The sequence below is a fragment of the Macrobrachium rosenbergii genome, chromosome 3 (genome assembly GCF_040412425.1).
Source record: "Macrobrachium rosenbergii isolate ZJJX-2024 chromosome 3, ASM4041242v1, whole genome shotgun sequence".
NCBI lineage: Eukaryota > Metazoa > Arthropoda > Malacostraca > Decapoda > Palaemonidae > Macrobrachium > Macrobrachium rosenbergii.
The window spans coordinates 17,150,117-17,178,080 of NC_089743.1; the positions used below are offsets into that span (position 1 = coordinate 17,150,117).

Sequence of the window (27,964 nt, forward strand, 5' to 3'; positions counted from 1 at the left end):
CAAATGGTAATAAAGCACTTAAAAAAGAATATGTAAATTGCTTTTTCTAAGATTTTCTTATTATAATGTGGCGGTTTCCGCCTTCTCAAGTAACTGTAACGGTTCTTTACTGTTTTATATACTTATGCAGTTTTAGCCGTTAACCTTCGCCATGTGCCCTATTTATAATATTTTTCCTTCTTTAGCGTCAAGGCCCCACTTTTACTCAGCAGATTATAAACATTCATAAGGCAATCTACACTGTCTGGTTTAAATAAAATCTAAGTAACCATGATCACAAGGAATATCAATAAATTCTTTTTTTGTAATCAAGGCATTAATGAAAACATGGGTAGAAAAATTTTCTCAAACCTCTCCACTATACTGATATCAGTTACACTTAGCAAGTCTCTCGTATATCAAAAGACCCCGAGGTTTAAAGAAATTATAACATAACAGGTAAAATGCTAGAAAACGACATGCGTTTTGTGCAACAAAAAATTAAAAAATGAGGAAACGTGAAAACAAGAGGTATGAAATGATATAGCGTAGTTTTCACTCTACAAGTTTCGTAAGCATTAGCTCTGCAAGAATCGTGGTTGTGACGTCACGTGGTAACGCTCCTTGTTTATATGTGAACTTTTTTTTCGGTGTGAATTACAATGACGTCAGTAACAAGCAAGTCAGTTCTTTTTCATGAATTCAAACACTGTTTCGAAGCCACAAAATGTTCGAGATCATAAATTAGCAAGAGATTTATAACTTCCAGAAATAAAGAAATTCAAATTTACAGTTGCTCAAGTATGACAGAATGGATTTCCTAGCTGAATTTATCCAAATAATTCACCCAAGGGAGACAAGGAGATCAATTCCCGTCCCCAATTCCACCCTATCTCGAACGCTTCGAAAGTTCGAAAAGCGGTGACGTCAGAGTCTTTTTGGACGAACTACTACGGCCGGTAGATGTCCCTCCCTCTGACGCGGGAAGCATGCGTCGTTTATGAGCGAGCAACCGCTCTCTCTTTCATTATAGCATCTACTTGCAAGCCGGTGGTGTACCGCGTAAGGTAACCTTAACTGATGCGTTGGTTAACGCCCGAGCCATGAAGAGACAACGAGAAAGTGCCCTCGACGCCCCTGGCGTGAGCAATAAGAAGAAATGGGCAACAAGATGGTCGTCCAAGAAGGAACAAAGGAGTGGCGGCGTTGTAACGGTCGAGGCGTCGTCATCATCAGCGTCATCGGCGGCGTTCAAACACAGTGATACCACGCCGTCGCCTGCTCCAACGCCTCCGACTCCTGCTCCTCCTCCTCCTCCTCCATCACTCGCGTCCTCAACACTTATGCCGCCACCAAGTGTACGTGAACCCTCGGATTTTCTCTTGGAGCTCAGGAAATGCGCTTCCCAGGCATTGGTGAGTATTTGTGATAATAATTGCTTTTTTCCTTCTTTACCTCCTGTCGGATGATAGAGAGAGCACGCAGGGCGGCCACTGGCCAAGGCTTGTCTTCGGGGGTGCCAGTAGAGGCGCGTGGTGGGCTCTGGGTTGTGGCCTTCGTATGTGACTTTGGACCGGGCCTTTGACAGGTCAAGTATAACCAGCGTTGATTGATTGGCTGGGGTTTTACTCTAGCTTTCTTGCGGAAACGTTTGGCGTTGTTGACTAGTTTTATATTCCGATTAAATAAGAAATTAGACCAGATAGTAGGCTTGTCCTGGTCAGAACCAGCATAGGCTTTTATTTTACGGGTACCAGTTCAAACTTCCTTATTGTTGACCTTTAGGTAGGGAATAGGTTGTGCTTGAATTTTCCAAAGTTACGTGCCTTTTAGACTAGCCAATAGCCCTCCTGTTACGTACCCTTTGGATTAGCCAGTAGCCCACTCCTGTTACGTACCTTTTAGATTAGCCAGTAGCCCTCTCCTGTTACGTACCTTTTAGACTAGCCAGTAACCCATTCCTGTTACGTACTATTTAGACTAGCCAATACCCTCTTGTTATCGTACCTTTTAGACTAGCCAAGAGCCCTCTCATGCCTACTTAAGACTAAAGTTTGGGCAGTAGGCTAGCCTACTGCAACCAAGTCCAGCTAATGTTTTAATACTCATTACTACTTTTCAAGTTCTAAAACTGCAAGTACATTAACATGCTAATAGCCTAACATGATAATCCTGCAGAATTCCGTTCTTTTCAGGGTGTCCAAGGGCAAAGGCCCACCAGCCAGGTCAGGGCTTGTTGACCTGTGGTAAGAGTGCATGCAAGGAAGGTTAGGCCGGGTTGCGTTATGTTGAGTAATTTGTAAGGGTCTGTTATGCAAGCTGTGGTCTGCAGAATGTCTGATGCCCAAAACTCAGGCGAGTCCCTCGTCCCTACTGTAGACTGCAAAGGTTGTTGTAGCCTAATGGGTTAATGGTTAACCTGCAGATGATTTGCTTTTAATTTCCACATGTGGCTGGCTTCAGACATCAGTTTGTAAGCTCAAGTATTTCAAAGGGGTGGGGGGTCCAAAAATACAAGCCTAATCTTGACCTATACTCGGGGTACAAAGGGTTGATTCCAAGGTGATTAGCATGCATTCGGGTCGTTTCGGCCTGTAAGCACGTTTACTTGCAAAATGTGCACCGTGATTAGTACCAGCCCGTTGGGGATGTACGTAAAACATGAAATAATAATGGTAAATACCATAAACGTAACGTCTTATGTTGTTTTGGATGTTACGACCTAAAGTGACTTACGGCCGAAACAACCAGGACTGATTAGCACTGCTACCATGTTTTCAACCCATTCAGACATTTCAGTTTTTTTAAGCGGTGCTGCCATTTCCTCATGTGTGGATGATTGAAGTGACCACAGGTCACTGTAATTAGAGGATTTTGCCACCTCCTTTCATTCATTGGTACAAAGGCAAAGTAAAAAGATTAAAAAACTATATATAATATACTTGGATCTTGCATTGCATCACTACAGTATTTAAAGGTGTATATAATATATAATATATACACAATACCTTTTATGCATATAATATATATATATATAATATATATATACAAATACATTTTATGTATATAAGTGCATGCACATCTAATGCATTAATTAAAAAGTCACGTACAGTAAGTAAACACAAGCAGCTGGACTGTTCTCTTGAAAATGTCAACTCTGGATTAACCTTATCCTTGAGATCAATCCTGAAAATGTTCATTTTTAGATTAGGATTAAATACCTCCTTTGGCAAAATGGGAAACATGCTAGCACCACTAACTATAGGAATGTTAACGCCACTAACTATAGGAAAGTCTCAACCTTTCATCGCTAGAGTATAGCTTGGAGCGTTGAGCCCTAACCTGGGCAGAGGAGCTGGAGGACCCTACCAGTATTTTTGTACATTTTGCAGAACAGAATGATGCGAATACAGTGAAAGCTAAATCTTGTTTTATGCTGTGAATGTGAAAACATTGGTCATTTAACTTTGTTTCACCTTGTTTGGTTTTATGTACGACCCTCCACAGGGATAAAAACGTCTGGCTGGCCCTTGTACATTTTCAATATAAGGTTCTTCATGTATTTTATAATTGTCTTTCTGTGTTTTCTTGTCAGTATTGTAGCTTGTCCAGGATAGGTTTTTTTATTAGTATTATTATTATTATATTGCATAGAAGATTATTAGTCCAAGCCATGATCCGTATTATTTTTCACCTTTTACATATATTCTTCACATATTATGTACTTATTGCCATTATATGTTTAGTGTCATTATGACCTTTCTTTACACAGCTTTTACACTTGAAGATGGTGCTAGCATATGCATTTGATTTGTGATTTTAACCACATCTAGGGCAAGCTTGGTCATTTCTACAATTTGCTGTGCTGTTACCAAATTCCTGACATTTATAGCATTGATGGGCATGCAACAGTCGGATACTTTGCAACGACAATATAGTGTACACAATTTGTCACCTCTGTCACAGATAGCCTTTTGTTTTTGTGGTGTGCATTTGATGATATAGTGTTTATATTTGTCATCATTGGCTATCATTTCCTTTACAACTCTCAAGTCGTCATTTTCACAGATGAGGCTACCTATCCATGGATTTTTCTTTAGTGTTATAGGCAATGTCATCTTTATCCTTCGGGACGTAGACGACTTTTATTTTTGGTTTAAGTTGACCCTTCTCATGTACTGATAGGTTGTTGATATTCTAAATCTCCATTTTTGTCTTTTCTAAGATCTTCCTGTCTGGAATCTTACAAATAAGTGTCCATATCTTGTTGTGTTAACCTCTTCAACTGGTGCTGTTATTTTGCTCACAATTTGTCCGTTTTCATTAGCTGCTGTGCTCTCATTGTAGATGTGATCAGAAGCACTTTCTTTTTTTTTCTCTAGTGATTCAGCATAAGTTTTTTGTTCATATCCATATTTGTCTTTGTCAGCATTATCAATTTTGTTTTGGAATTCATCCATGTTGATCATTACGTCACTAGTTTACTGAGCTCTCTCTCTATTTTTTTGGGGTGTGTGTGTGTGTGTTTCTTTGTTCTTGCAGTTTTTATTTAATTCTATACTCTCTCTCTCTCTCTCTCTCTCTCTCTCTCTCTCTCTCTCTCTCTCTCTCTCTCTCTCTCTCTCTCTCTCTCTCTCTCTCTGTGTGTGTGTGTGTGTGTGTGTGTGTAATGCTATTACATGGGTGTGTATCTGACCTCACCTCGATGCCCAAAGATTCTTAATAAAACCATACGTCACACATTTCACAGCAAGTTCCTTCCTCATCAACTTCCCCAGGGCAGTGTCCACAGGTTGCTGACTCTCTCGATGTGGGTTGACTCATCCTCTTTTTTTTTTTTTTTTTTTTTTTTTTCTCTCTCTCTCCAATGATAGTTTGATTTTCCCTTTACTTGACTTAATTTCTACAGTATTTATCTTCTCTTTTTCCTTCCACTTCCTCATATCCACTTTGAACATCATGCAAGTCAGGCACTGTTTTACAGAGCACTTCAGACACGTCCTACCTGCACGAAAGGTACTCAGTTAACATTGAATAGGCTGACTAAATTGGTCCAAGAACATTATACATAGTCTAAAATGATTTTCAATAATGATAGCCTAATTAGCACAAATTCCTGAAATCAGGAATGGTAAAAAATATTACTAAAGGTGTGTATATCACATAGTTGGCAAAAAAATAAATAAATAAATAAAAGCTCAGTTCATGAATACCCTAATTAAGAGTAGGCTAGTAGTGAGTGGTCTTAGATGAAGGAAGCATTTTGGAAAAATACAGCCAGTGCCTCTCTTGTATACAGCAAATAGCTTAATATTGTTTTACTTAAATATATACCCTAATTTGATATTTGGGAGTAAGCCTTGCTGTTAGTTCAGTAAAAGTTTGTTTCTGGGCCGAATTCCAATTCCACCTGAGGGCTAGTACTAAAGTGATTAGTACTAGTCCCTGGGGATCAAATGTGTTTCACTGTGTAAAGTACTAGCCCCTGGGGAATCAAATATCCCTTCAAAGTGCATCTTGCAAAATTGAAACTTAGAAAAATTCTCAATCATTTACATATATTTTATTTTTTGATAAATATTAGTTTGCAAGACCTGTGTATAAATATTTTTTATTTTATGAAGATTTGAAAGATATAAAAAACTGAGTAGGGATGTTCAGACTGGAAACGAACATTATCCATTGTCTCCTTAATGTGCTGGGTACAACAGTCAGGTAGCCTACAGAACTAAGGGACTACCTCCGAATGGAAGCTAAGTCCATTGTCTCTGATATTTAGTGTACCTTGTGTGGGTGGTCAGGCCATACCGCCCTAAGTGAGGCTAGACAAGCTTAAGTTCTGGTTAGGTCAGGACCTGCCAGTTAGGAAAGGTTAGGTTTGTTTGCGTCTGTAGAACCTGTTCCCATCGTTCTACACTCCAAGAGGGTCCAATGCAGAGTAGTGGGTCAGGGCTACTGAAGGCATAGGCATTTCATTAGAGAGCCACTTGTTCAAGAAGGGATTGGCTAAGAAAATCTATTATTAAAGGAACTAGGCTAACCTAACATACCCTACCCTAACCTAGCAGGCCATGTTACTTAGCTGGGGCTCTGCCCCCGGACCCCCCCGTGAAAGAAACCACATTTTACCAAAAGTTCCCCTATAACACTGCACATGTGTGATAGCATTGCAGGATGGCCAGCATACAAAAACATATCGATTCTGATGTTAATTACATATTAATTGCAGTGGATTGCCAAAAAATGTTTTGTTAACCAAAATACTAAAGAAAAGGTCAATTTCTAAGGTAATAGCCGATGCGGAGCAACCCCATAGTTTTACTTTATCTTTGCTTAACCTAACCTTGGATGCCGTTTCCCAACTGGGCCAAAAGAGAAGAAAAGTAATTCATGACCCCTAACTGTGCATATTACTCCAAAATCACCCCCAAGGGACTGGTACTAAACACATGGGATTGTTTTATGTAAAAGTTAAATATACCAGTGTATTTAAATCTGTAATGAAATACTCAGATATGTCGGCCATAGCCTCCCCCCCCTTTTTTTTTTATTTAGTCCAGTACACAAAGAGTTTGCTTTGGGATATGGGGCATATCGTTCACCAATGGCTTACCCGAAAAGTTTTATGAATAATTAAATATGAAATTAAAAGTCCTGAAGAGAAAAGCTAACTGTTGAGAACAGTTGGCCCTTGAAGCTCATAGGTTTTCAACAAGAATTGTAATATGCCAAAAAAGTTTTAGATGCATATATATGTACTTATTACAGATTTGTTCATACATAGTGAGAAATATATGTAAATAGTGAAAATATATGTAACAATATAGCCATGTTAACCCTCACAGGCCATTATAAATATATTTGTTCCTACACAATATACAAACCTTCTTTCCTTTACATTAGTTGTTTTCAGCGAAGCTGGAAACGGCCGTTGAACTTACGAACAAGGTGGTTGGGCAGTTAACTACTGTCCGGGAGGCGGGGGTACCGCTTGCCCAGATGTAAACATTCCGATTTGCTTTCGGCCGTCGTGCGCTACAGATGTGTTTCTCGCTCTGCCCTGACTGCTGTTTATTTTCCCGGTGGGATCTTTTTAGTTTTTTGGGGTTGCAATGAATGTTGATAACCCCTGTAAGCCCTCTTTTCCGCATCGTATATGTCCTGGGGTAAGGGGGAAGAAGTGTAATAGGTTCTGATTGTTTGTTGATATGGACCCCCACGCTCTGTGCTCCACTTGCAGGGGATGTACGTGTTCTCGTAATTCTCCTTGCTCAGATTGTTGTTCCTTGTCGGCCAAGCAATGGGTGAAGTGTCAGGGGAGGAGACAGTACCGAAGGAAGCACGCCAAGGTGTCATCTGAGGGTTATACACCCCCGGTGACTCCCTTGGTGGCTAACCTGTCGGGATCATTTCTCCCTCCCAGAAAGCTTCCCCTTCTTGCTGCCTCTCCTTTGGGTGAGGACCCCCCACCACCTTCTTCACTTGCTTGTAGGGTGTGGAAGGCTGCAGGGGAGTGGACAATCAGGACATCCTCTCTGGGGCCTCTCCTCGCTCCCAGGGGTGGAGGAGATTTTCCCCCCAGAGTGAGTCGAGGCTTCCTCTTTTGACCAGACTTTGTCTTCAGATATGGCGATCGTGGCTTCTCTTGGTGGGCAGGTTGCAGACCTCACCTCCACCTAGCTGCACCTCTTTCTACCTGGCATTCTGTCATTGGAGGGCCTGGATTCCCATCTGTCTGGCGCTCCTGTGATGACCCACTCAGTGGCCACTTCCACCACGTCAACTGTCACCATGACGTCCTTCACCAAGCAGCCTGTGACTGTTGCCTCACACCTGGGCAACCAGGTATCAGCCGTGCCTGCCTCTCTCCATGCCGTGCTGCTGCCACCTGGCTTCCTGGCCCCTCCAGTATGGTCACATCGTCGGTGCCTTATATCATGGTACCTGCTCCTGCTGATCTTACTCTTGCTGACCCACACTTGTTTCCAACCCTGGTCCCGGCTCCTGGATTTTCTGACTCTCAGCCCAACCTTGCTCCTGCTCCTGCTCCAACCGTGCCCTCTACCCATGTACCGGCTCCTGGCTTACCTGGCTCCCATGCTGCTCCACCTTCCCCAGTAGCTGCTGAACTCTGCTGCCTGGGTTGCTCTTGCTTCCCTGGCTCCCCCTGGCTGCTGCTGCATCTGCTGCTTCCTCCTGAATGGGGGACCTGACCACCATCTTCAAAGATGACAAAGGAGGTCTAAGAAGGTGTCATCGTCCACTACCTCTTCTTCTGAGGCTCACTGACTGAAGGTGAAGGCTCCCCCCCCCCCCCCAGAAGTCTCGCCCTGAGACTTCTAAGGGACTGCTTCCTTCCGCAGGGAAGGGAGTTGGATCTCTCATCAGCTCTTCCCAGTCTGCGGGCTAGGGAACTGATTCGTTGACCCCAGGTCAGTTGTCTTGGAGCCGAGGGCGTGCAGACCTTGGTTTGAACACCACTGCTGTGCCAAAGAAGTCTGCTTCTAAGGCCAGCACTGTGTCTTGACACTCATTCCCGAGCTGCGCCGAGTAACCGGGTACCCCAGTCTGGTACCGGAGATACCTCTTTCCATACTGACTCGGGCACAGGACGGGAGAAGAGTCTGAACAAGCTGGTGTCCCGACTCTTCATGCTGGCACATCCATGACTGCCAAGCAAGGTTCCTGGGAAGGTGCGTCGGCCTCTTAAGGTAGCAGTCCACCATGGGTATACACATAAAAACTTTCAGATACCGAAAATCGAGATATTACTTGTATCTATGCGCAAACATGTCGTACATGCCCTCAAGAAGTTTCAGGCAATAATTCTTATATATAAAGAAGATATATCGGTTTTTAAATGGTGATGTCACCCTAACTGCATCGTCTGCTAATGCAGACGATGTAGGTTGCCTTGTGCATTGCTTTTGCATAGAGACGCCAATTTTTTCAATTATTTTTTTATATATTCGACGTTTGGCAGCAATGTATCATATCTGTAAATCACACAGCAGCTAGAACAATGACTAATCTATCATTTCAGTGCTCCTCGTGAAAACGGAAGTGTCACGAAGCTTTGTTTTACTCTGTGTGGTTTTGTTTACCCTCTGAGTTGTTTTGTGTTTACCCTCCGAGTTTTCAAATACCGGGTTCTTGACTAACTTTCCACAATGCCCAAACTGAGAAGAAGTACCTTAGCTGCCAGAAGGAAAAATATGACAGTGGCATCTCATTTTAGGTGGGCAAATAAGCATAAAGCAGTCAAGAGTGAGGACAGTCATGAGACGCATGGCGGATATAGTGAAGTGATGTTGGTGCCGCGACCCAAATGTTAGTGATTCGTCATTACCAAATGAACAAGAGCAAATAGGCCAAATGGAAGATATTGTTGAGGAATCTGTCTGTGAGGAAGTTACTGCATCATCATCATCATCATCATCATCATCATCATCATCATCATCATCAGGGCCTACTTTGAATGGTGATTGCCGCCTTCCTCCTCCAGAAATTCGATCTCAGCTGATGTCAATAGACGAGGATGAGGAAAATCAGACAAAGGAATATGATGATATTCATTGCATAAGTAATGAACAGCTAAAAGCATTAGTAAGTGTATTAAAATGTCCAAAGAGAAAATGTAAAAAAAATAGCTTAGAAATAGTCACCAAGAAGGACAGATGGGATACTACCTTTGAAGTTGTGTGTAATTCGTGTAATAGAGTACTAAACCAAGTTCCACCAAAATTATATGGAAAAGGAAAAAGCATCAACAATACACACACAATAATTTGCAGAAGTTTTTCTTTCATTGAACAATGGCACTGGTCGTGCAGGGCTAAGAAAAATGGGAGGTTTGATTGGTGGTGATCCACTTAGTGCTGGATCATATAATAGATACAGCAAATATATATTCAAATGCAATAAAAACATTTCATGAAAATGCAGGCTAAGGCTCATAAGTTTGTATATGATTTTTATGTAAAGAAACTTGGAGCAGTGCCAGACGAAAATAATGTTATAAACATTGATGTGTCTTTTGACGGCACCTGGCTTACTCGTGGGCATAAGTCACATGTGGGGGTTGGTTTTGTTATTGAAGTATTTACAGGTACAGTAATAGATTTTGAAGTGATCAGTAACTATTGTAAACGTGCTCTGAGAATAAGGAAAACGTCATGACTGTGGGAAAAATTTTGATGGTAAATCAGGAAGTATGGAAGCAGAGCAAGCAGTGAGAATGGTCTCGATCAGAAAATCTTGGTTTCGGTATGCAAGATTTGTGTTTACGGAGACTCGAGTGCTTATAAAGCTGTATGTCAACTGAATAATGGAGAAGGCCCATATATCAGTGTTAAAGTAAGCAAACAAGAATGTATAAACCATGCGGAGAAGAGGATGGGTTATCGCTGATGAAGCTAAAGAAAGAGTTGAGTGAGATAACGATGACTAAAACTGAAAGCTCAGGAAAATGAGCTTGCTTTCTGGAAGAAATCTCCTAACACAAAAGCTCATTGAATACATTCAAGGATGTTATGGAAGGGCCCTGAGAAGTCATACTAATACAAGTGTAGATATCATGAGGAGGGCAGTTTGGGCAACATATTTCCATATGATATCATCTGACAAAGACCCAGGTGGTCATAAAATGTGTCCGAAAGGCACCGAGTCATGGTGTTTTTACAACAGGGCACAGGCTTTAGGTGAAGAACCACCTTCTCATGACACTAGAAAAACACCTGAGAAATATACCTAAAGAACTGATTGGCCACATACGTCAGGTATTCAGAGACATGAGTGATCCAGAACTTCTAAAGAGATGCCTACCTGGATGGACACAAAATCCAAATGAGTCCATTCACAGTAGACTGTGGATGAAATGTCCTAAGGTAAAGTTTTTGGCCTGAAAAGAGTCATATTTGCAGCAAGTGACTACACTAGAACATAATTTTTGGTTATGAGAGAAGTAATCTTCTAACCTCTTTGTTTGGCACAAGCAATGAAATTAGGAGATCACTAAAAAGTCTGGATAACGAAAGAATCAGGAAACGAAAACCAAGAATAAGAGACAGAAGAAAAAGAAGAAAAAGTGAAGATTATGAGGGAGGAGCTTTTAGAATCCATAAAAGTTAAACCAGGCGACAAGGAAGGAGGTGGTACCTCCTGACACCCTCACCTTGAGTGATTAATACCCCTAATTAGGGCGGGGACTTGGGGCCATGCTTATGTAATGAGCAGAAATTGTATCGGGTAAGAAAGGTAGTTGTTCTTCAAGTAATTTAGAGTAGTTCCAAATAAGTATCAATAGCGACAACTGCTAATGAAAGCAATAATGTTTTGTTTTCCTTCATAATCTCACTTCAAACTTTGGGCATCGATATCTCAAAACTATACTTATTGACATTCAAAGCTATTTTTCTCCGCTATTTATCAACCGATTTCAAATCCAAATACATCGTTATAAAGAGGAATAAATTTACAATATTTCGTATGGAGGAGTTTTTTCTAAAGTTTATTTTCAATTTTTTATATTTTTTCAAACTTTAAAAAATGTATATTTATATATATATTTATAAAAAAAAAAATATTGAAAACATGGAAAAATCCTTCATAGATTTTGTTTATATTGTAATAAACAAGATTCATGGAAATTTGTTATTAATTCTATTCAGTACTTTTTGAGAAAAATAGAATTTAATTTTTTTTCTGATATATAGTTTTTATTCATAAAAAAAAAAAAACAGTCCGAATTCAATGAAACTCGCACAGATTTATCTTTGTACAAGTAGGTATAACATATAAAAAAACTACATTGATCCAGTGATAAATAACGGTTTTGGGTTAGATGGAGAACCTGCGTCCTTAAGTCCGGACACCTGGCAAGATGGAGAATAGGTCCTCTGCTAAGTCTTCTCGCAAGATTTCGGCCTTTAAGAAGTCTGGACCAGTCTAGAGGACAGCGCAAGTTGTTGCCAGCCAGCCTTGCTTTCGACTCGCCCAGTCCGTGGCCAGCCTGGCTCAACTCGCATGAACCATTCCCCTCTCCTCTGGACAACGCTTCGCCAAGGCGAAAGCGTTCTCGACCCTAGTTGCCATCATCACTGCGGGTTGGTGACCGCTCCCAGGCTGCTGCTCCTCTGCTGGTTCCGCCAGCAAGACCAGTGGGGGTCCCCAATCCTCCTTGCCTGTTCTCTCAACCTCCTGGGTTCCCTCTAGGTGGTGCAAGTTGGATAGGAGGAACTCTGTTGAGTCATCTCACCAGAGTTCAACCTCAGGGCTTACATTCCTGGCTCCGTTCTTGGATTGACCAGATTGTATGCCTGCATGGTGCAGGAAGGATCCCAGGGGTCTGCCGAGGTTCTCCCTCCTGCGGGGAGAGTAGATCGGGAGGGCCGCACCATGGAAGGACTCGAGGGTCCTCTTCCCCGGGTCACAGACGCCCCCGAGATGCAGAATTAAAGCGATTCTTCAGCACAGTGACCTTGGGGAAGGGACCGCAGCCTCATCTTTGAATCGTCCTTCGCACCTCGAATCCTTCTGGGAACAGAAAAAGGAACCCAAGGGGTGATGGGGCTGCCGTGCTCCACGTTTGCCATAGGGTTGCTCGATCAGGTGAATGGTCTTGTGTCGGGCAAGACAATTCTCTTCGATCGAACCGCTCGGACAGGCTGCTCCCCTCCTCTGCCTTGACAGAAGCGATTCTGTACGCCCTTGGAAGGGTCATTGCCGCCTAACAGGTTGGTCCGGACTTGGTTAGTCTAGGCCCAGGTCTCGTTGCAGCAGTTTACTGTGGAGAGTATTTCTCTTGCGCAGCAAGAGGCAGCAACCCTGGAAGCCACTGCCATGGCAGCTTTCTTGGCAGTCTTCTGATTGGATCTGTGGTCGTTCACAGTATCCAAAGTGGCTGCCTCCTTGGGTGCTATCGTACCTGGGGAGGACTCTGCTTTCGGGAGACTATGCCAGTCTGGAGGTAGAGCCATCTCCTACCTCACCCCACCAGATGGCAAACCTGTAGGCCAATTTGGTTCTTAAGCGGAGAGACACTATTCTTTTGCTTCTCCAGGTCCGTGGCGCCTGAGTCAGCAATGACCCTGCAGAAGAGACTATTGCTGGTTTCTACCTTTCTTCCCTAGAGATGCGGTAGATGCTGCGTTGGACAAGTGTTGGGCCGTTAACAGCGACCGCTTTGTTCACCAGGGAGTGGTCAAGACCTCCAGGTCTTCGCGTTCCACTGCGACCCGCCCTTCTGGCCAGGCTAGCACTTCCTCGGCCCCTAAGAAGTCCCAGTCTTCGAAGGGATCCCACAGAAACACCCAGCCGCCGCCTTCCTGTGGAAAGGGTGGGCTTTTGCGCCCCTTTCAGTCTGCTTTCCAGTCTGGTAAAGGGGGCCAAGGGGAAATGGTAGGGGTGGCTTTCCCCCCATTCCTGCTGAAGGGGGGGTTCCCTATGCTCTGTCGAACCATTGGGCAACATGGCAGCAATACAGAGCTGAGACCTGGATAGTGGATGTCCTTCGGGAGGAATATATACTACCCTTCGAGTCACTGCCACCCCTCGCCATCACACCAGTCCGTCTTCGCTGGTAGGATGTGCTTTATTAATTCCATAAATGCCAGGCAGGGATACAAAGCATATTCTAGATATTGTCCTTATACATGGTATGTAGAAAAGTAACTTTTGTAAAGTTCTTTCTGCATATAACAGCATCTGAGCTTCACCTTGGAAGTGCTAATCTCTGGCTGTATTGTTCTTTATTAATTCCATAAATGCCAGACAGGGATACAAAGCATGAATGTGCCACTGCAACTATTTGTGTATAGATTTTGGTTGCTCAGACTGGCAAAGTTTTTACTGTGATTAAGTACCTTTCTGTTGGTCATTGCCACCAAGCACCCAGCATCCACTGACCTTGTGGCTACTTCTCCGTCTGTCAGTGTAAACAATATTTCCAGGCCACTGATCTTAATGTTATTAGACAGCAAGGTCTTGCAGCATGCCCAGCAAACCAGTCAACCATTGTTTAAGTAGGGAAATTGATGAACAGTTTTCACCAGAAATTTGCAGGACTTTCTTTGCCAAATGAAATATAGATCATTATCATATAATCTGTGGAAGTAGGCCATCTTTGGTGTCAGAAGGGGTTTGTGTATTCAAACCTGTTCTGCAGATCTCCCTGGTGAAAGCTTATCACTAACTTGAGCCAGGCCTTCAAATTGAAAGGTCTAGATCTGGTTTGGATGAACTATTTTTACTTGCAAAAAAGGAGTTTTGAGCAGTCTTGTTCTCCTGGGAGCTTCATCCTCTGGAGTGTGATGACTGGTCCTGTGCTGCGTAACTCAGACAACCATTTGAGCACGGATGACTCGTCCTGTGCTGCGTAACTCGGACAACCATTTGAGCACTTCAGAGAGGCTTCACAGCGAGATCTTGAAATCAGGAACTCTTCTTGTTAGCAATCACCAAGTAGTCAGTTGGGTAGTAACACAGCCCTTGTCAAATTTGTCCTGGCCTGAGATAAAAAGACATGATTTCCTCTCTGGGACCTTGCTGGTGGTCTAGAGAACCTTTTGGGAGAGGCTGGCCTTGAATTGTGATCTCACCGTCAAGACTTTTCAGTGGCCTAAGGCTCGTAGCATGTTGATTAGTTGCGTAGTTTAATGTATCTCTGGCTTTTGGAGAGCTAGGGATTCCTTGTTCTTTTTCTTGAGTTTGTGGCAGGCTCTTAACATTAATCAGTTTCTGGTATGAATCTGGAGAATCTCTTTGTCCCCTTCCTCCTCTGCTCATGATTATGACCAGGAGCATGGTACTTATGGGAGGAGGTTGAACTTTTTAGTCAGGAGGAGACGTCTTCCTCTTCAGGTGCTAGTCGCCTACGTAGATGTTTGATATTTCCTTTGGTACTTAAACCAGAGCCTTTAAACTTAAGTCACTTTGCAATGTTCCTGGTGCCAAAGAGGGTGGTGGCAGTGGGTGAGCTGAGTGTTCACTTCTCCCCCATTCACAGATTCTCCACCAGTTAACTACCTTGTTACTAAGTTTCAACAACCAATTTCAGCTGCTGTGTATACTTGAAAGGCTCAGGTTTATATACTTGGGAAAAATCCAAATTACAATGAAATTTTATAATTTTACTGTGTTCTCATTGCATATTTTTTTAATTAAGAGTTTTATGGTTGGTTACTGAATAGCTGTGGAGTTAACTTTTAACTGTTGTTTGGTACATGCGTCTGGTATCTCCGTGTTGCAATAATTGTCTCACGGTCGCATAGAAGACGCAATAGTAAAGTCTAGACCAATGCATCGTTGGAGCCCACTATGTAATAACTGGTCTCTGGTGTGTGAGTGTAGTACATTATTATGTTCAGTATATTCAGTTTATAAATAAGGATGAAAGAAAGAAATTGAGCCTTAGACAAATCAAAGCTATGAACTGTAAGTAAAACATTTATGAATAAAAGATAAGTAGATTTGCAGCAAGCAGAATTGTTACACAATTAAAACTACAGTAATTGCAAAGCAGGAAGAGAGTACTGTAGATCATTAACATATTTACATACAAGACACCAACTAATGATTGTTTTCTTTTGACAGATAGACAGTGCTTTAATACCAGAGCTTCTTGATTGCGTGATTAGGAAGTTTTTGCTTGCTCCAACCAAAGAGTCATGGGGAGAAGAGTGTGAGGCAGTTTTAACACTACTGTATGTGGGTCTGCACCACCCAACCACAGTGACCACACAGTTTGCTGAAGAGGTTGCTTCGGAGTTTGTTGGTCGTTGTAAGTAAAGATGGTTGTAATTGTCACAGCATGTGTTAATGTTAAGCTGTTTACACTACTTTGAACATACAATATAGTATTGACAGGTTTATATAATTAATCTTTTGTTTTTCAAGGGGTAGCTGACAGTGGACCTGGGAGCCTCAGAGACATAGCTGTCCTCATTACAGAAAGAGATAAGTGTAGCAGCTTTGCTTTGCTGTTGCTCCTTATTGGAAATCATCTTCCTGAGAAGGTGGAAAAACCCCATTTGGAGGCATGTATTTCTTGGAGTGATGATTGGTCCCCTGATTGCAGAGCACCTGATTGGCTGTTTGATGCTATAGGGCACAATGAAAATATAGACTCACTGAAGAGGATGCTCTTTACTTCTTATATGGTGCTGAAGGGGCAACCATGGACTTTGAAAGTGCGAGACAATTACACTGGCGTTCTTGTACAGTACCTTGCTGCTTGTAAACTTTATAGAGAGTCAGACTATGGTGAAAGTTTAGCTCTGTTGCATGAAATTAATTTGGAAGAATGTGGAACCTCACTGCAAGGCTGGGTATTATGGTCAACAGGCCTAGGCTTATTCAAGTTGGGAAAATCCACTACTGCACTAGTTAAACTTCAAGAGGCAATTGATAAATGTAATTCTTCTGTTCCTGCCATCTTCAATGTGTCTCAGGTGTTTCGAAAGATTGGCATTTCCAGTGCTGAAGTGGAGACGTTGTCACTTTTAGCAGCGGTAGGTGTAACTTGAAGGTGAGCTAGTGGTATCCAAAGGTTTTGATTATGAATAGAGTACATAATTTTACAAGGCTCTGTGCAGATTGGTTAGTAAATTGATTTTTTTAAAATTGCATGCTAAGTTTATACATTTTTTGAATTTGTGCATTTTTGAGATGTTACATGATTCAGTGGAAGGCTTTGAGTAAGTATAGAAGGCCAGGCTCTAAAAAGTTGACTACGAAATACTAGAGAAATACTAAGCACATTGGTTGAGTGAGTATCTCTGGTGCATGTGGTTTAGTTTTCATGACTAGAGATTTCACACTCATCCAGGGTGCTTGAGTACATGCATCAATTTAAGGACTTCAGTCTTACCAGGTAAGTCATGTTATGCAACACAGGGAAGTGTTTTACTTCCCAGCATTCAATAATATTTCTAGATTGTTTTCTTCACCCAATTGGATGTGTCAGTGTATACCAGTGGTGTAATTTCCCAGGTAGGAACTACCACTGTGGTAGGGTTGACTAGTTTCCCATCACAGTGATAGTACCTTACTGAGAGTTTACAGAATATTCTGCTGTATTTCAGTATGGCATGTGTGTTAATTTTTTCATGCAGCACCTGTAGAGTTTAATTCAATAAAAAATATTCCTTGAATTTTTAACTCATTCACCTACTACTGTAGAATGGAGACTTAACTGTGGTGAACAAAATTCTAGCAATTATGGGATTAATTTTAAACCAGAAGGCCTGGTATGCACTAGACAGTCACCTACAAGTACAAAGGGCAGTAGATTTTACCACTTCTGTTTGGTTGCCCATAATAAGGTAATTTATGTACACTAGGCCACTATTAATGCTTACAATGTAGTAGCAACACTGGGAGGAGGAATTAACTTGGTATCCTTTTGCTGTAACCTGTACCCCAAAAGATTTTAAGGGTGTATTACTTTAACATTGTTGTAAATGGCTGTCATTGTTAACTTTTAAAAGGACAGTTTCCGTAGAGTCATATCTTAATAAAATGCTACTCAATATCAAAACTGGTAATTGAACGACAAGCTGTTACGGTGATAGGAAGTTGGAAAAATATTAAATACAATGGTTGCCAGTTTTAGTTGATGGCATATGTTTAATAACCATTAAAGATGTACTAACGTGAGGGCGGGCTTGACATTCATTGCAAGGCTCACCAAAAATGCCCATAAGTCTTTGCAAACTGCAATTGCAAGTAAATTTTGATGGGCAAGGTATCAAGTTATCAAAAATAGAAGCTATTCCATCTCCACAGTATTACAAGGGTGGTTGAGGTTGGTGTAAGGATTGAATTTCTGAAATACTGTTCTGACAAAAGGAGGAAGGGGGCTGGATAGTGTTATGAAAGAAGCTAAGTAAACTACTGTAGACCTTTTGGGAATAATGCAAGGAAGGCTCAGAAACATGGCCATTACTGGAAAGGAAAGAGGAACATAAGCTGAAGCAAACTGAAATGGAATTAGAAATTTGTACCCAATTAGTACTCTGTTCTGCCAACATCACAGATTAAAAGATGCTTAGGTGAATTTTTGGTGTCCTGTGTGAGGCTAGTAGAAAATAAAAATTGGTAAACGATGAGGTTTATTTGAGACTGAAGGGTTGGGCAAGTAGTAAATAGGGTTTGGGTGAAACTGAGTATGGACATAAGATGTTTGCATCAAGGTAGTCAATCCGTTTCCATAAGTTCTATTTTGATTTGGTAAATTTTACTATTCAGTGAATAAAAGAGGTTAAAAAATCAAAATTGGATTGGAATTAAGTTTGATCTTAGTGTTTGAAAAAAATTTAAAAAGATAAAGCTTAAAAAAAAAAAACCTATTAGAATGTGAGTTTTCTTTCATCTCTGCGCTGAAATGGTTGAGTGATGATGATAAAATTCAGTTTGAAAGCCAGGACTATCCTTACATTATGACCTAGGTTTGTTCCACGTGAACAAATAAGTTTTTAATTTGTATTTTTCCTAACAAACCTGATGTCTTTACATATGGGATAACTTTCGGCGAAGCTGGAAAGTCCAGTCGTCAGACTTTGCTAGGTTGTGGCAGTGGTTACCTAAGGTAGGGATGGGTGGGAGTACTGCCCACCCAACCAGATTGCATTGTCTCTTCAGTTTACCTTCTGGGCCTGGTAAAAGAAAAAGGGGTGGTAAGACCTCAGGTTTGTATGCTAGGAAAAATACAAATGAAAAATTTGTCATTTATTCCCACATGAATATAAACTGTCATTCTTTAAATATGGAGACTAACTATTGGAGGGAGGATTCCAAGTAATTCTCTGAACAGACTGGTAGTTTGGCTCACCTGGTTTTCTCTTCCTGGTCATGAAAGCAAAGGAAGGATACCATACTTCTGATCTGTTGAACATGTGTGAACTGGCAGACTTCTGGGCACTTAGAATAAAAGAAAAGTATGAAAACCCTAGATTCAAAAGGAATGGATGAACCCACAATGTTGAAGACTGTTAGCTTGCCCATAGTCACTCCTCACTCCTTGCTAGAGATGAGATAGGAGATGCATCTATTAATCGAAGCAAAAGTGGATTATAGACAGGAAACTTTAGTCACGTGGGTCACCTGCATGCACACCAGTCCAGCTCATGGTGGTTCATTCACTCCTGTCCACTGGAAGAGGACAGAAAACAGGCGGTAGGTAGGAAGCCAGTCCTGCCCACACCTCCCTGTAGCCACAGACCTTAGGTGAGGTGTAATCTGTCCTCAAGAGCTGTGTAAACTATACGACGTAATGAGCATCCACCAAGGATCCAAGGACTCGTGGGCAATAACCCAAGGTAAAAGGATAAGAATCTGAAGTGCACAATTACATACTATCCAAGTACCAGATTGACGGGTTCTTCCTGAATGCCAGATATTGGTGGATGACTGTGGCCCCTAGAGATGGTGCCTCTAATGTAGTGATGACCACCAGGAAATGGCAGGATATGTTTGGAAGGTCATTCCCCCAGGCAGAGAAATGACCCCTTTGCCTATGGTCAACAATCCAAGGTAAGAGAATATAAATGAATTTCACTTACATTCTATCCTGGTACTTGAACTACAGTAAACCCCCTATTCGTATTCTCACGGTTCTCCTCACGCATTCGCGGGTTTCTCTGTGGAACATATCTAGCCATCATTCGTGGAAAATTCGCCCATTTGCGGTATTTTTCACTGAGAAATATTCACTAATTACTGTATTTTCATATCATTTTCATGAATAAATGCACTTTTTGTGATGAAACTATTAAAATACGCAGGTATAAGCATTTTTACAGGGTTTTTCTTGGTTTAAGCTATCAAAATGAGCAGTTCTAAGTGTTTTTAGAGGGGTTTTAAGCATTCGTGGATTTGACCTATTCGCGGGGGCTGTGTGGGACGCAACCCCTGCGAATATGGGGGGTTCACTGTACATGTCCTTGCCAAGTGTGACAGACATTTAGATGACTTTCCCTTTTAGAGATCCTACCTGAAATGTACTGATGCCGAGTAGGAAGTGTCACAGTATGGTCGGTAAATCTGTTCCCCAGCTAGGAAAAGGATCCCTTCGCCATTGTTTCTTTGGCAGCTCGAAGGTAACGAACTAGCGTTAGCTTTTGGGTAGAAAGACTAGATTCTGGGGGTAATGCAGAAGTCTTACTGTTATTGGTGCCACAGGCCATCGAAGGAAATTGATCGATCTAACTGATCACCTTCGAATATGTTGAATAAGCAGATCAGAACAGAGCCAACAACAGGGAATCGAGAGAAGAAAGAGCATGATCAATACTCAATCTGTCAAGGTTGAGCAAGAACCAGAAATCAAAATCAACCGTCATATCCCATGATTTCTTCGAAAAAGTGTGGACATTTCATCCATCTCACTTTTGATTCCTTGTTGCCATTGTACTGAAAGTACTTCTATCTTTCTGAGTACAGGTACTATCATTAGACCTTTGGGGACAAAGTTTCTATCGTGGTGTTACCATACTGAGGATTGTCAGCAGCAATTACTGCCAGCATTTCCCACTCCGCACTGAAGTAATGTAACGGTACAAGGACCAAGGGAAGGGGCTCCAGACACCCTTCCTTGACTGAAAATAAGTTTTAGAACTTAAGTCCCAGATTAGTTATTGATATACCTGTTCAGAGAATACTTCAGACACGTGTATTCCAAAGGTCCAACATCTGATAGGTCTTACCTTCTTACCTACCTCGGTAAAGAAAAAAGCAACTAGGAAAGTAAGGGATCAGTGTCTCGGTCAGTTCCACTGTCCTTACCATAAAGATCTCATCGATACAGGCAGTGAAAGTGGTCTAACTTAGCTAAGAACCATTGGTCAAAATTCCACGAACATAAAAGTTCTTGAATATTAAGGAGATCGGTTCCCTAAAGACAAGTGCTCTTGTATACCTTTATTGGTATTAAAGCCAATCTGGCAGTAGAAGCTGATAAGGTAAAGTAGGCATGCTCAGTCACTTCACATTGCCAAAGAAGACGAACTTGGTACCAGTACATGGACATAGACTCCAGGAGGAACTTGTCTGACATACATCCCTCATCCAGGATTCTGTCTGATTGACATCTTGTGTTGAGCATGTTACTGCAACCCCATTTATCAGCACTGTATACAGAGAAAATGATAGGATAACTCCAGGGAATGTCCTATGATAAGGATCTATCCAGATACTTGCCAAGTAGTCAACTTGTGTACTGTCAACGGACTTCGCACCATCGCCAGAGATGTCCTAGTAATGCCAATGGAATGTGCATCATCAACAGAGTAGACATCCTATGAGGAGATCCCTTATAATGACATAAGTTCAGTATTCTGCTCAAAAGAGGAGTTGTGGTCTTAACATATATTGCCCACCTCTTGCCACCCAGTAGTGGATTCCCTGGGCTGGGAGAAGGTAGGTCGATTGTTTCCTCCTCTCTCATAGCCAGGCTAGAAGATATGTCCTCACATTAAGACTGTAGGTTTGTTAGCTATGAAAAAGGCAAATTAAAAAATTGTCATTTTAAAATGAACCTGTTGGCAGCACCACGGGGTTGTCAGGGATTCTTAACGTATGCCAGGCAATTTGGGCAACCTTTGCTCATGTAAGTCCTTCATTATGGTTATGGAACCAGCTGTAGTTTAAGTCCTTTTCATCACTCACCTATTCATTATCAATCATATTAATTTAAATATTTCACCTTCATTACAGCGCTAAATAATCCTGACGGGTTCCGGCACATGGTCTTCAAGACCTAAATTTCATAATCAATCATTTAAGGAGTAACAAATCTGAGGTGTGTAGATTTATTCAGACTTAAATGTTTTTGTGAGGTAATATATAAATCATATAAACTACCTTTTTATGAATGGTGGTGCTACTTTTTTGGGGAGATATCTAGTGTCCATTAGTGAAACACCCAGCTGTTGATGCAAAACAACAATTTTCCTTCTTTCCACCTGCTTAAGGTAAATGCATATTTGGCAACGTGAGGAAAACATGGTCTTGTTGGCTTAATGTTTTTGTATATTCCTTTTAATCACAAGAAAGTAATTTCCTTCCTTGCATAACGAGCAAGTTACGTTAGGCATTCCTCCTTCACCTTTCCTGTGACTCCCTTTGACTAGGTTCACTGGTTGGATTATTGCTTATTGGTTGATAAAAGTGCCATATGAAAAGGAATGCACTACTCTGAGGAAAACTTTTATTGGGAAATGTTGAAGTGGGTGTTAATAGATTGTACAGTAATGAAATGTAATCGGCTCTTAAATCCTAAATTATTATTTGGAGTCCTCAGTATTTTTCTTGAGGCACATTGGCAGTTGTGAAGTCTGGTCATGAAAAAGTCAAGAGGGGCGAAATAAACTGGGTGAGGAAGCTTGCGTGTAGTGGAACAAGACCGTTAACTAAAAAAATAATTTTTTTTTTTGTGACATCTCGGGCCACTGTAAATGAGTGTGGGTGCCATGAATTACAAGTGGTTAAAGCATGTTGAAAACTAATAATCCATGGCTTATGGTAGCAATAGGAACCCAGATTTGGATAACTATGGCTGCTTGCTTACAAAAATGACTGCAGTTCAGGAAGCTGACTCCTGCCACAGATAATCTTTGGAGCCAGTATTTCTGATTGTGAGAAGTCCATGAATAGCCCATACACCAGTCTGGCAGCCATCTTGACCTTGTATTAGCAAATGCAACAGGGATTGTATCTACTGGAGTAGGTTCATCAGATTAATGTATGAGCCAAGTTAATGAAGAGATTGATCAACCTGTTCCTGATGATAGCTTTTCAGGTAAGGTATCGAGATAGTATTCACTGTGATTTTGTTGGGCGCAGGTGGAGTGATGTTTATAGTAGTCTTAATATTGAGTGTTAAATTATCACCTTATGACTGTTATGTAGAGGAGAATTCTTTCTAAGATCCTCAAGTTTTGTCGTAAAAATATGCCATGATTTAATGGTACTGTAATAGATTAGACGTCATATTCACAGATGTTCCAGCTATTGTCAAGTCCAAGGTCTGTGAATATATAGGCACTTCTGATCATTGCGCCCTTTAGATGGACATATCTGTCAGTCATTATGTTCCTAATGCCACCACTGGAAAAACGGTCTGGCTAAAATTCAGAGCCAATTGGGATCGCATTATTGAAGGTTGTGAGGCACTTATTATTTCAGATGCTATATTAGATCCTGATCCCAAGAGGAAGTGAAATGAAATGCTGTTGGCTATTTTAATAAGATATGTCCCTAGAAAGGTCATCAAACTTTGAGCAAATGACCAGCCATGGTTTGATGATACATGTAGACGAGTCTGACATGACAAACAGACCAAATTCAACTCTTGGAGACAAAATCATTCAAATGAAAATTACACCATTTTTTTTAGTCTCGCCGTGCTGCAAATAGAACTTCCTGTACAGCTGGGAGATATTACAATAGTTCCTTGAAGAGGAAACTTGAAGGAATTACTCGGCCTCATCTGTGGTGGACCGAATTGGCATCATATATCCTTGGGTCAGGCTTGTCTTCCATTCCACCACCACTAACAGATGATGGTAAGTTGGTTACTGCCCTGGGAAAAAGGCTGAACTGCTTCATCGGGTTTTTGAAGCTAAAAAATCAGCTGAGGATGTCCCTCCCTGATACTTGTCATCCTGATTGTATTCTTACAAAATTAGCGTTTTGCTACAGGGATGTTAGGAAAATTCTGGACAGTCTTGATAGCTGGGGTGGGGAAGGTCCTGATGGTTTCTTCCCCCTCTTTTGTAAAAAAAATTTCTATAGTGTTGTCTCCCAAAATTAGTAGATTCTATAGATTTTTATATCGATGTAGCATCTGTGCAGATGAGCGCAAGCTTAGTAGTACAGTATCTGTTCCAAAGAGTGGCATATCTGTAAGTTGCAGTAAATAAAGGCCAGTCTGTATTCTCCTTGTGTTCTCAAAATTTGCAGGAAAACTTATTTTTATAAACTTCAGAATCTTGAAGTGGGTGGATATGTTTTAGGGTTACTTCATGATTTCCTTACAGGTAGGCAGCAGCAAGTTGCTGTGGACATGATCTTTATTGAACCAAGACCTATTTTGTTTGGAGGTCCACAGGGTAGTGGTCTTGGTCCATTGTTAATATCCAAGGGCATAAGCGGGCAGGAAGTGGACAACAACCAGCTTTGAGGAGAGAGGTCAACAGTACGACCTCCTACAAAGGCGGTCAGAGAAAAACTGAAGCGACACTTCTGAGATGGGGTACTATGGGAGGTTGACTCTTCCCTCACACCGCCATCTTGGCCATCTCCCAATGCCTCCAACTCCTTGTAACATTTTTTAACTGGACTGCAGCTGGTGCTAGATATTTTTCCCTGTGTGTTAAGACCACAGGGTTTGTTAGTTATGAAAATACAAATAGTTTTAAAAAATTTTCATTTTTAGTGCATACAAGTGCTAGTGTGTACAAGATTGTCCAGTATGCCGATGATGTAACACTTGTAGGTGTAGTCAAGTCTCCACTTATGAGAAATGAAGCTGCCCTCAGCCTCGATTGGGACATTGACCCGATTAGTGAATGGTGTAGTTGGTGGGGTGTGGGGCTGAACTAAAGTAAAACAAAAACTATTACCAGATCTTGTACAGATTTCCCACCCCATCCTTCCCTTCAGGTGGATGGAACTTTGTTGAATGAGTCTGAAGCTTAAACTATTCTAGGTGTAACTTTTGACTTGCATCTAACTCTAGAGAAACATATAATGTAAGTTTCAGCAAATGCTGCACAAAAGTTCGGTATTGGTTGTAGGGCCTCATATATTTGTAACCTTTACTAGAATACTGTTCTCCGGAGTGGATGTCTGCTTCTGTCAGAAATTTATATCTTAGGTGGAGAGGTCCATGGTGGTAAGTTTCTGTTTCCTAACAGTAGCAATTATGACTTGGACTCTTGTTTGCCACTTTTTCATAATTTATATTTCAACAGAGATCTTTCACATTCACAATTGATCCGTGATCCCCTTTACCTGCCAAGAGTAACTAGATTCGTTGAACAGCAGCACCCATGTATGCTGTAAATGTGCCTCACTGTTGAACTTCTGGGTTCCAGAGGTCTTTTATTCCTCACACCATTGGACTGTGGAACAGCCTCCCAGAGGATGTCGGGCAATTGAAACTTCAGAAGCTCAAGAGAAGACGCAATGCGTTACTACCCTAATACTATTCTCCTTGCATTTTAATACATTTTTACGTATTAATTTATTTATTTATTCTTTTTTAATAATTAGGATCTCTTCTTTATGTATTTTCCTTTACCTCTTCTTCATCTTCCTAATGAACTCCATAGTCTTCTGTGGTTGGTGTTGTGGACGGGGTATCTCTCCAGTCGGAGCTACTGTTCAGCAGGTCTCGGACTTCCTCATCTTCCTTCGCTGAGAAAAGCTTCTCTCCATTTCAGCTGTAAAAGACTGCCACGCCGCACTCGGAAGGAGTAGACATCTTTTCCTCCTTCGAGATTTCCCTACCGATGAGAAGCTTCAAAAGGTCTTTCCCACCCAGGGATCTCAGGCCCCCTGCGTGGGATGTGACTCTCGTTCTAAGGAGCCTGACTCGTGCACCGTACGAGCCTTTACGAGAGTCGTCAGACAGTGATCTGACCCTCAAGACCGTCTTCCTGCTGGCCCTGGCATCGGCGAAGAGAGTTGGTGAACTACACGGACTCTCCTTCAATGTTAAAGACTCTAGGGGATGGGGATTGGTTATGCTCGATTTCGTCCCGGATTTCGTGGCAAATACTCAGAATCCATTGGTCCCTGACGTACGGTTCGAGTCCTTCACAATCCCCTCCCTAGAGGACTTTGTAGGTAATGAACCAGACGAGATGCTACTGTGTCCTGTTAGAGTGCTGCAGCGCTATCTGAAGAGGACTCGACGTCTCCAGCCTGAGTGTCGACGACTCTTCATTAGTACTGGCTCAACCAAAAAAGAAGTGTCCAAGAACACAATCTCTTTCTGGCTTCGTGAGACAATAAGGAGAGCGTATTCTGCTGATGGAGAAGATGACGCCGGTACGCTTTGTCCAAGAGCTCAGGAAGTTCACAGCATTGGTCTGTCCCTCGCATTCCAGAAGAACATGTCGGTTCTGCAGGTGCTGAAGGCAGGTGTGCGGTCCCAACAGACCACCTTCACCTCCTTCTACCTCTGGGATGTTGCTTACAAGTCCTTGGACACTTTTTCCTTGGATCCTGTGGTGGCTGCTCAACAAGTTGTGTAGCTTACCCAGCTCCTCTAACAGGACAGGTTGCATCTCACCTAAGATGTACAGTTGTGATAGGGAGAATGAATGTGGAGTGACTGGCCTCTCTTCTTTCTCCCCATCCTGGCTCTCTTCCCACAGGCAAAGAGCGGATGTGCCGTTACATGCTGGATCTGGCGGTTGATGCAGATAAGCACCCAACAGGAGCTCCCGTTCTATTTTCCGTTCAGGTTTATAGAAGCAACCCCACTCCTTCCCCTTGGAATGGGGGAAAGGAGACCATGACAGTAAGACGAACCCAATGCTTGTGATTGCCTTAATATCATCCGACTCCAAGTTCTTCCTAGCCTACTTTGCATGAACTGACGATTCCTTTTTCATGCAAAGAGACCAGAAGTCTGACAATTGATCCCATGTTTCTTACAACCCAATTGTTTTGTCAGAGGCAGTTTTCCCTTCCTCGCTCTATCGACCGGAAGGGAAGACAAGGTGTGGTGAACTCCAGTCAGTTCATAGAGACTCACTCAGATTCCTCCCTCCAACCAGTGAGTCCTCCTGATGTAAAGAACCGATGGTTTGTATATCGTGTCAGAACAAATCACAATTTTTAAAAGTAAATTGTATTTTTCCTAACTACAAACCCGAGGTCCTTTACATTACATTTCATGCCCACCTCATGCCACCCCTCAATCTGATACTTGGGCCGAAAGGCAAACTGAAATGTTTACATCCGGGCAGGCAGTACTCCCACCTCCCAGACCATAGTTAACTGCCTAACCACCTTGTTCGAAAGTTCAACAGCCATTTCCAGCCTATGCTGAAAGTAATTCCTAATGTACAGGACCTCAGGTTTGTATAGTTAGGAAAAATACAGTTTACTTTTAAAAATTGTGATTTTTCTCTTAAAGTAGAAATGCTCTGACTTCAACTAAAGCCTCTGTTCTTTGGGAAGATATTATATGAGGTACTTAATCACATGCCAGGAAATGCTAGGTGTCTCCTGAAATTAAAAATTAGATATGGGGAATGCATATATACTACTGTACCTAAGAAATTGAAAATTACCCTTAACATTTCAGTTCAGAGAATAAGGATTTTTCTAAATACACTTGCCACAGAACAGTTGCACTGTAACACATGAGGTTTGGTATTTGGAGCCTTAAGGGTAATTTTCTCCATCCCAGTTTTAATCATTGGAGATGCTGATCATGATGATGCTTATTACACCACACTACACCTGTTGATATGGTGTAATGTAACAAGTATACAAAATGGACATTCATGATAACATGTTGAGATTCAATGCTTTTTATTAGATATTAAAGTACGAGGGGTACAAACGCACACACTCTACAGGCTTTTTATTCACAAGAAGGGAATTCCAGAGGGAAGGATTTTGGTGTTAAATGTTCTGCTATAGCTGTTATCTTTGTAGAGGCAGTTTCCTCCTGCAAAGAGCTCTCTTTTCTTGTAGGGCTTTAAAGTCTGGTTCACTTCAGTTATGTTGCTTTATCTGCCTGGAACCACTTGCAGAAGTCTATCAATGCCATCAGTAAATTTTCTGATGAGCATGGTTTTAAATTTTTAGCATCTAAGACTGTTGATGTACAGTACTAGATGTACTGTAGATGTGGTGAAGTAGCACCCATTGAAATTATGTCATTGTAGGGGATCTCGTAGGACATCTCTGTTGACGATGCACATTTCATTGACAGTACTAGGTCATCTCCTCTATCGTTGGTGTG

At 41.7% G+C, this 27,964-nt stretch overlaps 1 protein-coding gene across 2 annotated transcripts in view; it reads left to right on the forward strand.

The window, feature by feature from the left end:
* Positions 1-819: 819 nt before the first annotated feature.
* LOC136852911 (uncharacterized) overlaps positions 820-27,964 on the forward strand; it is a 59,190-nt gene continuing 32,045 nt past the window's right edge. The window contains exons 1-3 of one of the 2 annotated variants that reach the window (XM_067127867.1): positions 820-1,394; positions 15,571-15,757; positions 15,874-16,487. In XM_067127867.1, coding sequence (XP_066983968.1) covers positions 1,083-1,394; positions 15,571-15,757; positions 15,874-16,487 — 1,113 coding nt within the window. In that variant the 5' untranslated portion in view covers positions 820-1,082. The remainder of the gene's footprint in view (positions 1,395-15,570; positions 15,758-15,873; positions 16,488-27,964) is intronic. The other variant, XM_067127876.1, reaches the window with a different exon arrangement.